The sequence below is a fragment of the Ursus maritimus genome, unplaced genomic scaffold (assembly GCF_017311325.1).
Source record: "Ursus maritimus isolate PB19 unplaced genomic scaffold, ASM1731132v1 scaffold_14, whole genome shotgun sequence".
NCBI classification, from domain to species: domain Eukaryota; kingdom Metazoa; phylum Chordata; class Mammalia; order Carnivora; family Ursidae; genus Ursus; species Ursus maritimus.
In genome coordinates this window covers 52,833,027-52,848,529 of record NW_024423786.1, presented here as the reverse complement: position 1 = coordinate 52,848,529, position 15,503 = coordinate 52,833,027, and the positions used below count along the sequence as shown (strand labels likewise).

At 50.1% G+C, this 15,503-nt stretch overlaps 1 protein-coding gene across 2 annotated transcripts in view; it reads right to left on the bottom strand.

Annotated features, from left to right (window-relative positions):
* Positions 1–14,068, bottom strand: part of TNFSF14 (TNF superfamily member 14) — a 16,134-nt gene extending 2,066 nt beyond the window's left edge. Inside the window, exons 1-5 of one of the 2 annotated variants that reach the window (XR_005834657.1) lie at positions 13,713–14,068; positions 12,212–12,248; positions 11,911–11,952; positions 10,094–11,282; positions 129–276 (exon numbers count right to left, since the gene is read on the bottom strand). Coding sequence is in view for 1 of the 2 variants with exons in the window: in XM_040629475.1 (XP_040485409.1) it covers positions 10,855–11,282; positions 11,911–11,952; positions 12,212–12,248; positions 13,713–13,931 (726 nt within the window). In the remaining variant the exon portion in view is untranslated. Of the gene's footprint in view, positions 1–128; positions 277–9,540; positions 11,283–11,910; positions 11,953–12,211; positions 12,249–13,712 lie in introns of those variants that run through there. The other variant, XM_040629475.1, reaches the window with a different exon arrangement.
* Positions 14,069–15,503: the final 1,435 nt, after the last annotated feature.

Sequence of the window (15,503 nt, the reverse complement as noted above, 5' to 3'; positions counted from 1 at the left end):
AAGAAAGAAAGAAAGAAAGAAAGAAAGAAAGAAAGAAAGAAAGAAAGAAAGAAAGAAAGAAAGAAAAAGAAAGAAAGAAAAAGGAAAGAAAAGGAGGGACAATCAGAAATCACAGAATAAATCCAAACCCATCAGTAATCGGAATTAATGCAGATGATCTAAATCTCCACCACGTGATAGAGTGGCCAGGCACTGTGGAGCCCCTGGAAGGTGGGCGGTTGTCTGGGCTGAGATCCATCCCGCGTTTGCGGGAAATGCACTGCAGACTTTGGAGACCTAGAATGAAAAAAAGTGTAAAGCATCTTACTCATAATTTTATACGGATTACACCTTGAAATGATTCACATTCTGGACACGTTGCTAAATAAGATATATTATTATAATTCACCAAGTTTTAAACTCTTCATTGTGGCTGCTAGAAAAGACTTAAACTACAGATGGCTCACATTACGTTTCTGTTGGACAGCATTGCTCTAAACACTCATATTAAAAGACAATTATTGTCGACTGAGTAAGAACATTTAAAATCCAGCAACATGTTGTTTACATTTAAACATAAAAGATGTAACAAGTTGCTAATTAAAGGATGTAAATAGCCAGAAAGAAAATTGGTTTAGCCCTACTAATAACAGACAGCACAGAGTTTAATGTAAAAAGTGTTACTAGGTATAATCATGAAAATAGAACAGTTTTAATGTGAATGCACTTAAAAACGGTCTTGAGGGGCGCCTGGGTGGCGCAGTTGTTAAGCTCTGCCTTCGGCTCAGGGCGTGATCCCAGCGTTCTGGGATCCAGCCCCACATCAGGCTCCCTGCTCTGCGGGAAGTCTGCTTCTCCCTCTCCCACTCCCCCTGCTTGTGTTCCCTCTCTTGCTGCCTCTCTCTCTCTCTGTCAAATAAATAAATGAAATCTTAAAAAAAAAAAAAGAAGAAATACGAAGTCTAAAAAATTTAAGAGTCGTTAAAGAAACTGAATAATACAATTAAAAACCTTCCTCCCCCACAAAAAAACCCGTCCCACAAGTAAGATGCCCGATTCAGATGTTTTTACAAGTGAATTTCATAAGTATCTGTGTGACTAATAAAGCTAAGAACTTGCAAACTATTTCAGAATATAGAAAAAAAAAGCACAGCCAGGTGTTTTATTTTTTTTCTTTGTTTTTGTTTTTGTTTAGAGAGAGCGAGAGAGACAAAGAGCGGTGGGGAGGGGCAGAGGGAGAGTCTTAAGCAGGTTTCATGCCCAGTGTGGAGCCCAGCACAGGGCTCGATCTCACGACCCTGAGATCACGACCTGAGCTAAAATCAAGAGTCAGACGCTTAGCCAGCTGGGCCATCCAGGTGCTCCAACGCCCAGTTTTTTCTTTTTATGAGGCCAGCATCGCCTTAATACCAAAACCTGACATGAATAATCTGAGTCAGAAGAATTATAGACCGTCTACCTCCTACGCACAGATGCAAAAATCCTACCTAAAATATCAGTAAATTGAATCTAGCAATGCATTAAAAAATACATCCTGATCAAGTCAGATCTATTCCAGGAATAAAACGCTGGATGATTAACATTAAAATACGGACGAACCTAATTCACCACATTGTCCATCTAAAGGGGAAGAACTATGTGATACTCTTAAGATTATGTGACACAGAGAAAACGTTTAAAAAATTCAACGTTTATTCATGATTTTTGCAAAATCTCTCAGCAAAATTAGGAATAGAAGGGGATTTCCTTCATCTGGTAAGGGCTACCTAAAAAGCCAACTGCAGATCCATCCTTAATGGTGAAACAGGAAAAACATTCACTTAAAGATCAGAAACAAGACAAGGATGTCCAGTTTTTCAATGTCATTGTGACCGCTACAAACATCTGTTGCATTGTATGTACCAGCAGCAGATGTGGGAAAATATAATTTCAGAAAGAGATGCCATTTACAATAGCACCAACAAGTGTAACACACTTAGAAAGAAACATAAACATGATGTAAGTTATTTATGGAGAAAGTTATGAGACATTCTGGAGGAACACTCAAGAAGACCCTAGTGGAAGAAGAGTTATACCATGTTCATTGATTGGAAGACTCAGTGTTATGAAGATTGATCTACAGATTCAATGCAGTTCCAATAAAAATCTCAACAAGGTTTTTCATGGAAGTTGACAAGCAGAACAAAAGGCCTACATAACCAAGATCATCCAGAAGATGAAGAATAAGAAGGGCCTTGCCGTCGCAGATAGCAGGACTTATCATAGTCATTATGTTAATGAAAGCAGTGTGGTACTGGTATAGGTAGAGACCCGTTGGCCAATGGGATAGGGTTTATCTGCCTGGCTTCTTCTTGGGAAATGAAGGATGCTCTCGGAGGACTTTCTTGTCATCAGGAAGATGACAACCTATTGCTTCCTCTAGTTGAATAGGAGTCTGGGACACATACTAGCTCTGTTTTTTCTCTTCTTAATCTCACAGATTTTAACCTAAAATTCAGGTACATCTTGCAATGGATGTACCCCAAACTTCATCACTTTAGGCTTTTGGAGATCGATACCAGGAAAAGACTCATCGGTTATTCCTGCTCCCCACCATCTCTCTTGGGAACGAATGCACATGCAAAACCAACTACTCCTTGATTAGGGAACGGGGCAGGGGAAGCAGTCGACCCTTGAGCAACATCGGTTTGAACTGCATGAGTCCACTTATATGCATTCTTTTCTCAATACACATACTGGAAACATTTTTGGAGGTTTGCGACAATTTGAAAAAATATGCAGAGGAACTGTGTAGCCTGGGAATATCGACAAGTTAAGAAAAAGTTAGGTATGTCATGAATGCATAGAATATATGTAGATACTGGTCTATTTTATCATTTGCTACCACAAAATGCACACAATCTGTTATAAAAAGTAAACATTTATCAAAACGTATGCACACGAACCCAGACCGTACACGGTGCCTTTCACCGCGTATCCTATGTAGGCATAGGTGAGTGATATTTAATATAACATTACTAATGTATTAGTTTTCTTGCTGTTTTATAACTTTGCTTTCAAAGAATTGGAGGAATTGTGAGTCAGCTTATCATCACACCTGTTTTTAAAAAAAAGTGCAATACTGTCTCTGATACTGTGTCATGAGCACGAGAGTAATACGGTCTGCCATTAAAACTTTGTAACAATTCATTCATTAGTGTACAGGCGGGGCTACAGTGAAGCAACTGGATGGGTTACAGCAGGTCACCACGAAGAAATCTTATCACTGCTTCTATGTTACTAACACATGAATCATGATCCTTGTAAAGAAACAGGAATTTCTTTTTCCTATTATCTTTTCACTTTTGGTGTCTAGTGTTAGTAATACATACCACATCAGCAGTGGGTTTTTTTGGTCACGTCAAATGACATTGATGGAGGTACTGAGAGACGATTGGTCTGATAAAGAGATGATGTAAATTTACAGTATTGTTAAATACAGTCCAGGACGGTACATGTGTTTTCTCTTCCTTATGATTTTCTTTTTTTTTTTAAAGATTTTATTTATTTATTTGACAGAGAGAGACAGCCAGCGAGAGAGGGAACACAAGCAGGGGGAGTGGGAGAGGAAGAAGCAGGCTCCTAGTGGAGGAGCCTGACGTGGGGCTCGATCCCAGAACGTTGGGATCACGCCCTGAGCCGAAGGCAGACGCTTAACGACTGCGCCACCCAGGCGCCCCAGCTTATGATTTTCTTAATAACATTTCCTTTTCTCTAGCTTACTTTATAGTAAGAACACAATGTGTAATACATGTAACACAGAAAATAGGCATTAATCAATTGTTTATGTGATCAGTAAGGCTTCCAGTCAACAGTAGGCTAGTAGTAGTTAAGTTTTGGGGGAGTCGAAAGTTATATGTGGATCTTTGACTATGTTGGGGATGGTCAGTACCCCTAAACCCCATGTTGTTCAAGGGTCAACTGTAATAACAATGGCCAATATTTACTGAGCACCTAGTATGTGCCAGAAACCACTCAGCTAAGCACTTTACATGTCTTCCCTGTGCTCAGGTAGTGGGCGGAGGTTGCATTATGAGGTGTGAGGTAGTGGAGGGTATTATTATCCCTGCTTTACAAACAAAGAAACCGAGAGAGAGAGAGAGAGAGAGAGAGAGAGAGAGAGAGGTTTAAGCCAGCTGCTTAAGGTCACTCAACCAGTAACTGATAAAGTGAAGTTTTAGATCAGAAGAAGGAAAGGGAAAAGATCTTGAATTATATTTCAAAATTATTATCCCTCCATGCACGGGATCTTTGAAGCGGCTTCCCATGTTGTGTAGCTGGGGAAACAGGCTCAGTCAGGTAAAGGGACCTGACCACGGGGACACAGAGGAGCCCTGTAGGAGTGGGGCAAGTCAGTTCTCAGGGCCAGGTGTTGGTGAAAGTGTCCTGAAGTGGGAGGGAGGGTAGAACGTGGAGGAGCAGGGATGGCGGAGGCAGGGAGGCTGGCTGGAAGTCTTGGATTTGAGGTCCCAGGATGGAGGTCAGCACACAGAGGCTCAGAACCCTTCTCGAGCTGTTGTGTGAGGTCACCCAGGACCTGTGAGAGGGGGACCACATGCACAAAAAGTCGTGATGAGGGTATTCATGACTGCGTTTTCTGTACTACGAGGAAGCAACTTACGTGTCCATCGGTAGGGGAGCAGATAATAAAGTGGGTTCTGTGCGTTTGCTGGAGTACCGTGTGGTAGATTTAGGAAAGTGCTTTAGGCAAAGGTTCTGGGATTAGAAGCCTCCATAACTTCTTAGATGAAGGACTTTGGGCCAGCTGCTTCACTTCTCCGTGCCTCAGTTTCCTCTTCTGTAGTTAGGGGACAATAATAATAGTGACACCACAGAGTGGTGGTAAGAGTTTAGAGAGATGACACATGTCCAGCACTTGGCCCTCGGAAATCACTGAGCAGATCGGGGTTGTGAGGTTTTTCTGTGGATAAGGTCAAGTGGAAGCCTGCAACATTACTCCCCTCCACACCCTTTGGCAATCAAGGTGGTAAACTGAGTGCAGTGTTACATCACAATGCAAGGGCAGAAGGTAGTGCCACTCTTGCAGGTCTGAAGGCATGGTGACCAGGGTCTCTGACCCCTCTGGGATAGGAACTCGGTCACCTCACCGGGCAAGCCACCTAGCGAACAGAAGTACCGGCTGAGGGGGAAGGGACTCCAGAAGGAATAGCTGGGGGGTGGGGGGGGGGAGATGATGAATGGCTGGAGCTGCAGCAGGGGACGATTCCACTTCTGGCTGGGAGAGAGGACAGCAAGGCTCCCCAGCAGCTGTCCCCACACGCCATGAACCTCTCTGCAAAGCACAGGGATCCAAGTGGCATAGGGCGGACTGTCCTGGATGCCCTGGAGTACCTCCCAGATCCCAGCGAGGGGGAGCTTGCTCTTGCTACAGTAACACGTTGCTGCAAACTTAGAGGCTTAGAACAACACAAGTCTATAAGCTTACAGTTCTGGGCTCACAGCAAAATGTCAGCAGGGCTGCATTCCTTCTGGAGGCTCTAGGGGTGAGTCTGTTCCTTTGTCTTTTCCAGTTTCTGGAAGGCATCTACTTTGCCCAGGACTGGTGGAAGGAGGAGAGGTGCTGTATGGGTATGCTAGGGTGGCCGTAACAGACTGAGTCACTTAAACATCAGAAATGTGTTTTCTCACAGTTCTGGAGGCTGAAAGTCTGAGATTGAGGTGTCAGCAGGACTGGTTCCTTCTGAAGCTTCTCTCCTTGGCTTGCAGCGGGCTGCCGTCTCCCTGCACCCTCACGTGGCCATCCCTCGGTGTGCTAATCTCCTCTTCTTGTAAGGACACATGTCATATGGGATTAGCGCCTACTCTAATAACCTTATTTTATAGGAGGGGCTCCTGGCTGGCTCAGTCAGTAGAACACGCAACTCTTGATCTCAGGATCGTGAGTTTGAGCCCCGTGAGCCCCACGAGGGGCTTAGAGTTTACTTTAAAAAAAACCAAAAAACAAAAACCAGCCATTATTTTACCTTAGTTTTCTCTTTAAAGGCCCTATTTCCAAATGCAATCACATTCTGAAGTAGTGGGTGTAAGAGTTCAACATAAGAATTTTGGGGACACAATTCAGCACCCATAATACGGGGCAGGTTCCCATGCCCTGCTTTTTGGAACAACAACAACAACAACAAAAGAGAGAGCCAGAATAGGGAAAGTTCCCCAGAGGTATTCTAGGGGCCCCCCAAACTAGAAGAGGCTTCATTACAGAGCCCAGAGAGGCTGCAGGTCCCCAAAAAGGAAATGACTTGGCGGTGTCTCTGGGCAGTTGAAGCCACAGACAGCCTCAAAGAGCTTCCGGGGCCTCAAGCTGGCTGAAAATCAGCCTTGTGAGCAAGGCTTAGGAGCAGCAGAGAATGCAACAGTCTTGATAAGTCATAAGTATAAAGATGGAGGACTGATGAGTCAGAAGGAGACTGGCGATGGGCACCTGTGTGGACACGTGGCTTGAGAATCAAATGGATCCCTCCCTCACTCTTAAGTCGGGACGCTGCCTAAGCTCCCTGGAATTTTGGCCGTTTGGGGAAAGGAGCATGTGGGCAGAGATGGTTCCCAACTGACTGATAGTTCTTAGCATTCTGGTGCAAAGGGATCTTTGCACAAAGTTGCATTAAGAATAAAAAAGAAGTTAAATTATTTGCACTCCTTGCAAATTGCAATTCATATAGTCTACACGTGTGTCATAGTTTGGGATCCCGTAGAAGTGACTCTGATAAAAAGATTTGAGGCAAACCTTTCCTCCAGAAGGAATGAAGCCCTGCCGACACGTTGATTTTTACTTCCATAAAACTCGTTTCTGACTTCTGATCTCTAGAGCGATGCGGTAATAAATGGCTATCCTTCTAAGCGGCAGCAGGAAATGAAAACAACTATGAGTTCTCACTCTTCCTGAAACTCATAGTCATCTCACGCTGTCATTTTTTTTCTCACCTCTGACAGAGAAGTGACTTCACCTCTCTGTGCCTAGAATTCCCCACCCGTGAGATGGGTGTTACAACACTACCCCACAGTCACTATGAGAATGAAACGAGTTATTGTGAATTAATGCACTTAGCACAGTATCTGGTACATGGTGAGGACATCAGAAGTATCACCTGTAATTAACGATCCTTATTACTTTAAGAGAAACAACCACAAAAGCACGATGCTGGAAGGTAACTGACATTCAGCCTCTGTGGGGGACACAATGGCGGGAGGGGGGTAGAGGAGACTGGGTGAGCCGGTGAGCCCCTGCCTTATCCAAGAGGGACAGCCACTGCCCAGCCTGGGTTGTTGTTCACAGCTTCCACATTTCCAAGAGAATCCAGAAATTCGGATTTGTCCACACGCAGAATTTTGTAATGTTTAAATATTGGCCACTAATTTCCATATTAAAAACACACTTTTGGGGCACCTGGGTGGCTCCATAGAGCAACCAACTCTTGATCTCAGGGTCGTGAGTTCAAGCCCCCACATTGAGCAGGGAGCCTACTTAAAAACAAACAACAGCAAAAACACACCTAGTGACTGGATGGGGCTGGCGGATGTAAGGTCACCTTCGATGGAATCACTGAAAAGAATATGAACTTTAAATGTGCACATGATTATAGCTATGCTTACAAAAAGAATATCTACTAAGGATTAAAGAACTCACTGTGGGCCAAGCTCTGGAAAACTACTTAAACACTCAAGTCGTTTCACCTCACAATAACTAAGGTAGGGTAGAGGCCACTATTCATATTCTTTTACGGATGAGGAAACTGAGGCCCAGAGAGGCCAAGGATGGATCTTGAGATCACCCAGCTGGGAAGTGGCAGAGTGGGGATTTGAACCCTGGTGGCCTGGCTTCCCCAAAAGACCCATTCTTGTTTTCTTTGAGACAGTGCATCCCAGTATTCGAACACGGTGCTATTTAGCAGGAGGGACGTAACAGTATAATATGAAATTAATAAATGATTCATCATCATTATTTTCACTCCTACCACCTCTGGGTCTTGGCAAGAGATGAAGGGAGAGCTTTCCAGGGGCGGAGGGAGGGTGAGGATGCAGACCTCAGGTCTCGAGGAAGAGCTAATTGTGGGGGAAGGTAATAGCTGAAAGGTTGCCGGAGCACGGGATGTGAAAGCGGAAATCAAAGAGATAAACTTCTCAGAAGTTGTAAAGTAGGTCAGTGGCCTGGGCTGGGGGCTTCCCACGCCATGTTCTATCTGAAATCAAGTTGGGGTCTCGGTCTCCTACTGCACCAGCCTCTACACCTCCAGGGCTCTCTGCGCCTTCTCCCTCCTACTTTCCCTCCCCTCCCTCTCTTTCCATCTCCCTCCTACCCTACCCATCCTCTTACCCACCCTCTCTTCTTCCGCTGGCTTCTCCACCTCAGGGCTGGGAGGCCCCTCCCAGGAATGATCTTTGGAGGCTAAACTTAGTGAGAGGTTCCATCCCCAGGCGGAAGTTGGTGGCTGCTTGTGGCTTTGTAAATACACCGTCCCCACACCTTGGTCTCATCAAAGCCACGGAAACAGAAAAATGGTGACAAGAGTAAAGGAAACTCCAGCAGGGGCTGGGGCTGGGCATTTGGGGCCGCCTCACCTCCCACCAGTCCTCAAGGGCAGAGAGGTGTGAAGCTGTGTGCCCTTGGTGGGAGTGGAGGGGGAGTCCAGGGTCCCTGCCTCTATGTCTGGAACATGAGGGCAACAATAGCTCCTGCCCAGGTGTGTATAAAAGGTTGTGACTCACACTAGATGCTTGGCATAGGGCAAGCGCCTGACAAATGCTGTTCTTAATATTTCTAAATCACTTATGTCACTCGCACACTTACGGAGCTCTTACTGTGTACCAGGTACCATAACGAATGGCTTTTTCTGTGTCTGATCTGATGTAATCTGTACAACAGACCTGGGGTGAGGACTGGCGTCACCTCCCATTTTACAGATGAGGAAACACAGGCACCAAGAAGTGATGGGACTTGCTTGAGGTCACACAGTAACAAGTGGCGAGTGAAATTGGAATGCAGGACCATCTGACTGCAAAGTCTTCCCCCCATTCCAGGCAATATGACAACAGTATCGACAATAACAACAATAATCCATCCACTTCTGGGGACTGAGCCCTTATCTTTGGGTCCTGAGCACCAATACCTCCCTTTGGCCATACCAGAGTTCCTGCTCATTTATACAGACCATCTGATTTGTATGCGTGTCATTATCTGCCCCTCCCTCTGCACTCCTCCTATGCTCCCACTTGCTCCAAGCTTCCAGCTGGCTGGGTAGACCAGCACTCTGTCCTGGATGTCTGCAGTAAGGGTGCCTGGCAGGATGGAGCCTCCCCTTCCTCAGGAATGGGAGACTCAAGGAGGAGGCAGACCTGGGCATGAGATCTCTCCCTTCCTCCCCTGCCTCTGAGCTTCCTACATGGAGTTGAGCCAGCTGCGTTCAGTTTTCTGATCTGTGAAGTTGTAAAGTGATTTCCACGAGTGATTCCATCTACCCCTCTGCCTCTGTGAGCCACCCTTCCCCCGAGAATAGACAGACCCGGGTGCAACATTTACCATTTATTTCCAAGACCCGTGGTCGGGGAGCCCAGGGCTTCAGACAAGGTCTGGTACTCATCCCAGGATGTATTCGTCTTGGCTAGGGAGGAACCTTGGGCTGCATGTGTTTGTGTGTGATGTTGTGCGTGTGTGTGTGTGTGATGGGTGTGACCGTGATGCAGTGTGTGGATGTCCGATGTGATGATCACGGTACCCCATGTGTTACACTTGGTATGACTGTATGGTCCCTGTGGGTGACTGCGGTTGTGACGATGACTACTTGTGACTGTGTCATATGTGGTTGTCACACAATGCCTGTGACTGAGTGTTTGCGACGCTATGGCTTGTGTGTAGTTGTGTGAGACTCTGATGCTTTGTGGGAATGAGCGCAGTGGTGAAAGCGACTGTGGAGCTGTGTGACTCTCGGTGAGGCCGTAGGTGTGTCTGCGTTCTGTCTCCCTCCCTCCTTCCCCCCTTCCTTCCTTCCTTTCTCCCCACCCTCCCTTCTTTCTTTCTCTCTGCAAACATTTTCCAAGTGCCCGCCATGTGCCAGGCCCTGACCTGGGTGCTGAAACACAGCCGTGACGTCCTGGTGGGATGTGAATGCTCGACGGCGCTGGGGTCCAGCCAGCCAGTTGGTGATGCGTTGGTAGCCAGCCACCGGCCGCGATGGGAGTAATTACACCAAGAAAATCGCAAACACTACAAAGCCTCTTCCCTGCCGGGAGAGCTGGTTGGCAAACAGTTACGGGCACATGGCACATGGGCTGTGCGGGAGTCTCCGAGGGTCACCTTACACGGCCAGGACGAGGTGTAGCCACGCAGCTGCGGGCGGAACTTGAATGTGTGACTGTGACCGTGGGTGGGCCTGGGCTGGGCTGTCCTCATGGATGAGTCCTGACGATGACTCTCTCCCCACAGCTGCCCACACTCATGAGAGTGGGGGATGGTGAGGATTCCTGTCTTCAGCCAAGTCCCTGGACTCCCAAGTCCCACTCTTCTCTGAATCAACAACATAAATACCCACCCCTCACCCCTTCTTCCTGAATATCAGGCAGATCAGCTGTCCCCCGCGCTGGGGGCCTCCAGACCCCCGAGTCTCTGGGTCTTAGGCTGCAGTATTGACTGTGGCAGGGTCTGCAGTGTTCCCTCTGGTTCTCCAGAGGTGCCTGCTGGGTCTTCGACCTTCAGGCGGGGCTGGGTTCTCAGGCCCTGCAGGTGCCCGCCGAGCTCTTTGCTTGCTGAGTTTTGGGCTCCCCAGAGCACCCCCTGAGGTCACACTGCCTGTCAGACCCCCACTCAGTCGGCTGTCAGTCGTTCCTTCACACCATGAAAGCCCCGAAGTAGGAGCGGGTGCCATCGCGGAGTCGGACCAGGCGCTCGTCGGGCACCCGGACCACCACCTCTTCGCCTGCGTCCAGGTGCACCACGCCCCCCAGGAAGCTGCTGTCCCACCAGACGCGGGGGTTGGTTGCCCGCCCGCAGGGTGAGCGCCGGCTGACCAGCAGCTCCAGCTCCTCGGGGTAGCGGGGCGTGCGCTTGTAGAGGCCGTGCGTGATGGGCAGGCCGCCGCTGAGCCCCTGCGGGCAGCCCACGCCTCCCAGCTGCACCTTGGAGTAGATGTAGTAGTAGCCGGCCCGCGCGATCACCAGGGAGCCCTCGCGGTAGCTGAGGCCCCGCAGGAAGGCCAAGCCCAGCTTCGTCTCCCAGAGCAGCGGGCCCCCGCTGCCCGTCAGGCTGGAGTTGGCTCCTGGGGACAGAGACAGAGGGGCCCGGTCAGCACGTGTCCCTCTCCGGGTGAGACGACTCCCACCCAAGCCCCAACCGGTGTTAGGCCCTTTGAGAACTTCATACGGATTAGCTCGCTTTATCCTCACCGTGCAGGTGGGGAAACGGAGGCAGCCAGAGGCCAAGTCACTTGCTTCTTATACATCTTAACTCATTTTGTCCCCCCCCCCGCAGGTGGGGAAACTGAGGCATGGAGCAATTAAGTGACTGGCCAAAAGCATCAAAACTCGTGAGGGGCAGAACCAAGGAACGGAGATGGAACACACCCTGGTCCGGAAGCCTTAGAATCTCCATGGTCCTCAGTCTCTCTCTCAGTAAGATGGAGATATGCATCCTGCCTCCTTAGCGTGTAAGGAGTGCACACGTACGGAGGGAACTACAGCGCACGCGGCACGGTGAGCCCCGTGTAAGGGGTTATTCACTAAACGAGATGAGAAACGCCCGGGTGTAGGCAGCATCTGTGCTCTGGGCTACGCTGGGAATGGCGAAGGACACACGGATGGATGAATGACGTGTTGGCCGTCTGTCTGTCTGGTCTTCCCAGGACACCCTGCCCCTCTCCCCATGCCAGGACCCAGGGTCCCCTTTACCTGTAAGGTGTGCGGCTGGGTTGGCCTGGTGGGACCTCCGCTCTGGAGAGAGAGGGGAGAGGTTAGCGGTGAAGGCAGTGGGGGGTAAGGGCCAGCCCCTGGAGGGGTCATCAAGTCTACCTCCTGGTGTCAACCCCACCCTTTCCGGAGTGCCCCAGACTTCTGCTTCTCAGGCCTGGGGGAGGGGTACCTGCCAGGCTCAGACCAGTTGTGTAAATCACATTGGGCAATGGACTGAGGGGGCGGGGGCAGCGTGGGAACCATCCCGCCCGCCCTCCCTGGGGCCAGGACCCTGACTCACCTTGGGTCAGCTGCTTCCAGGATTCTGCATCTCCGTCCTGAAAAGGCAGAGGAGCCCAGGGTGAGGAGCTGCGGGGCCCACGCACTGGCGTGCTCAGACTCACGGCGGTGAGACACAGCAGACCACGGGCACAGACACCACCCAGGGCCACGTGCACACCCGTGCCCCACCCAGCAGCCTCAGTAAATAGACATAGGGATGCACCACTTTAGGATTCAGTGACTTCATGGGTGTAAAGCGTGTCCCAGCACCTGGCATGTAGTAAGCACTACGTAAGGGTTAATTAAATAAGTCATACATCGGGGCGCCTGGGTGGCACAGCGGTTAAGCGCCTGCCTTCGCGGCTCAGGGCGTGATCCCGGCGTTATGGGATCGAGCCCCACATCAGGCTCTTCAGCTATGTGCCTGCTTCTTCCTCTCCCGCTCCCCCTGCTTGTGTTCCCTCTCTCGCTGGCTGTCTCTATCTCTGTCGAATAAATAAATAAAATCTTTAAAAATAAATAAATAAATAAATAAATAAATAAATAAATCATACATCGATCTGGCTGGCAGGACTCGTGGACATCGACGCTGACAAGTGAATATGGACACGGGGCGTAGGGCACAGACCTGGACATTTATGTGACACACTGACAAGGCACACGTGGACTCGGATACATGGCCACATGGTTTATGGGTCCATGCAGGTCTGTGCATAATGCCAACGCATGGGCTACAGACCGGCCGGCACATGGACACGCGGGTACATAGACGGACGCAGGATGGTGGCATGGGTTCACGTGAAGGACGTGTGCGTGTGGCCATCAGATCCAGTCACAAGGAGAAGGGACCCAGAGACACAGAACACGAAAGACCAAGACGACCTGGCCACGGCGTGGGACACAGAGATACAGAGAGATACATCCATAGCCAAGAGCAAACTGATAGAGAGATCCTCAGAGGCTCGAACCAAGTGGATTAGTGACCGTCCCCACAGCGGGGATCGGGGCATGGCTATAATAATCAGCAATGTCAGAATGTCAGTGCCGGGGCTTACAGACAACAAGGCTCTATTCTGGACGTAAAACTTGCTAAGAGACTAATTTTATGTGTTGCCACCACTAGAAGAAATGGTCATTATAGCACACCACAGAGGTCTTCGCCAATGCGGCAAGTGATCATATCGCAAAATAAATGCGTCAGATCAATATACACCTTAAATGACAGAATGTTACATGTCATTTATATCTCCATTTAAAGAAATACAGGTTTTGATCAATTGAACACTTGCCCTGGGCAGCCACCCCCAGGCACCAGGCACACAATATGGTAATTCATTCCCTGGGACGTGGGCACTCTTATTACCACACCCATTTTACAGATGAGGAAACTGAGTTTCAGAAAGGAGGACTGACTTGCCCTGGGCTGCTCTTGGTCTGTCTCCTGTCCTGCACACGCACGCACACAGAGATGCCCAGTGACAGAGGAGGCCCACCTGCCACGAGCCCCAGGCCCCACTCACCAGCAGGGGTGTGACCATCGCCCCCAGGCGCCAGTGCAGCTGAAGCAGGAACCAGCCCTGAACGGCCAGCCCAGCCGCCAGCAGCAGCAACAGGAGGCCCAGGCCCAGCTGGGCCGCAGTGCACGGCTGCCTCCGGCGCCTGCGCCCCAGCCTCGTGAATGGGATGTCTGTCTGTCCGTCCACTGTGAACACCGAAGGTCGCACAACTGTCTCCTCCATGCCTGAGCAGATGAGGTCCCGAGACACCCCGGGGGCTGGGCTAGCACGGCTGGGTCCCTGGGCAGGGAGGAAACCACAATTGCCCAATGCTTCTGGGCTTCGCGCTGCAGACAGGCGCCCGTGGGTCCCGGGGCTGCCTTTAGAGCAGGGGTTCAGCCCCTCCCCTTTCCCCACTGGCCCTCCTCTTCTTCCTGTCCCCCCACCCCCAGGCTGGCCCCATCTCACTCTCACTCATGCAGCCTCTCACACTTTCCAGGGGCATCTGAAAATGTGACTCAGGTAGGGATTGAGCGGGGCGGCCCCAGCTTTTCCCTGTGGCCGCTTCATTGACTCTGTTACCAAATATTTATAGATCATCTCCCGCGTGCCAGGCATCTAGGTTTGAGGGCACAGCTGCGGATAAGAGAGACAAAAGGCCCTGGTCTTACGGAGCTCCTCGCCTAGTGGGTGAGAGACAATGAGCCTGGGGAATAAGAAAATACTCTCCAGTGTGGTAGACGGTAGGAAGAGCAGTGGGAAACGCGAGAGTTGTTCTGTGTGTGCGGGTGTGTGCAGGTGTGTATATGGTGTTCAGCGCATGTGTGCAGGCGTGTGTGTGTGGTATGTGTGAGCGTGCGTGCACGCGGGTGTGCGCATGTGTGTGCGTGAGCGTGTGTGCAGGTGTGTGTATGCAGGTGCGTGTCCATGTGTGGTGTGTGAGTGTGCATGTGTGAGAGCATGTGTGTGTGCATGTGTGGTGTGTGTGAGTGTGCATGCGTGCGGGTGTGTGCATGTGTGTGAGCATGTGTGCAGGTGTGTGTGCGTGTGTGGTGTGTGAGTGTGCATGCGTGTGGGTGTGTGCGTGTGTGGTGCGTGTGAGTGTGAGTGCACGCGGGTGTGCACATGTGTGTGAGCGTGTGTGCAGGTGTGTGCGCACAGGTGCGTGTCCATGTGTGGTGTGTGAGTGTGCATGTGTGTGAGAGCATGTGTGTGCGTGTGCGTGTGTGGTGAGTGTGAGTGTGCATGCGTGCGGGTGTGTGCGTGAGCATGCATGTGAGTGAGTGTGTGTGTGCATGTGTGCGTGCATGCATGCAAGTTTCAATGGGAACTCAGAGTCAGGTGGTGGAACCATTGGTCACCAGATTAACTAAGACCGAGGGCTGGGAGTCGTCCTGAGGGCACCCTGAGTTGGCCTGAGTCACCCTCTCTTTTCTTGTCCCTCGCATCCCACCTCTCGTCAAGCCCTGGTGATTCAGTCTCCAAGCCAGGTCTCCAGCCAGCCCTTCCTTCACCAAGTGCTGTGGGCTGTTTGTGTCTCTCCCCCCATTCCTCTGGAAAAGTCCTAATCCTCAAAGTGATGGTATCTGGAGGTGGGACCTTGGGGGAGGGGACTAGGTCACGAGCGTGGAGTCCTCCGGAATGGGACCAATGGGATGAGTGGCCCTACTGGGAGATACGCTCTCTCTCCTGCAAGCCAGGAAGAGCGCCCTCGCCTGAACCGGCCAAGCTGCTACCCTCCTCCCAGACCCCCAGCCTCCAGAACTGTGAGAAATAGACGTCTGTTGTTTAAGGCCCCCCCCCCCTCCCCCCTCC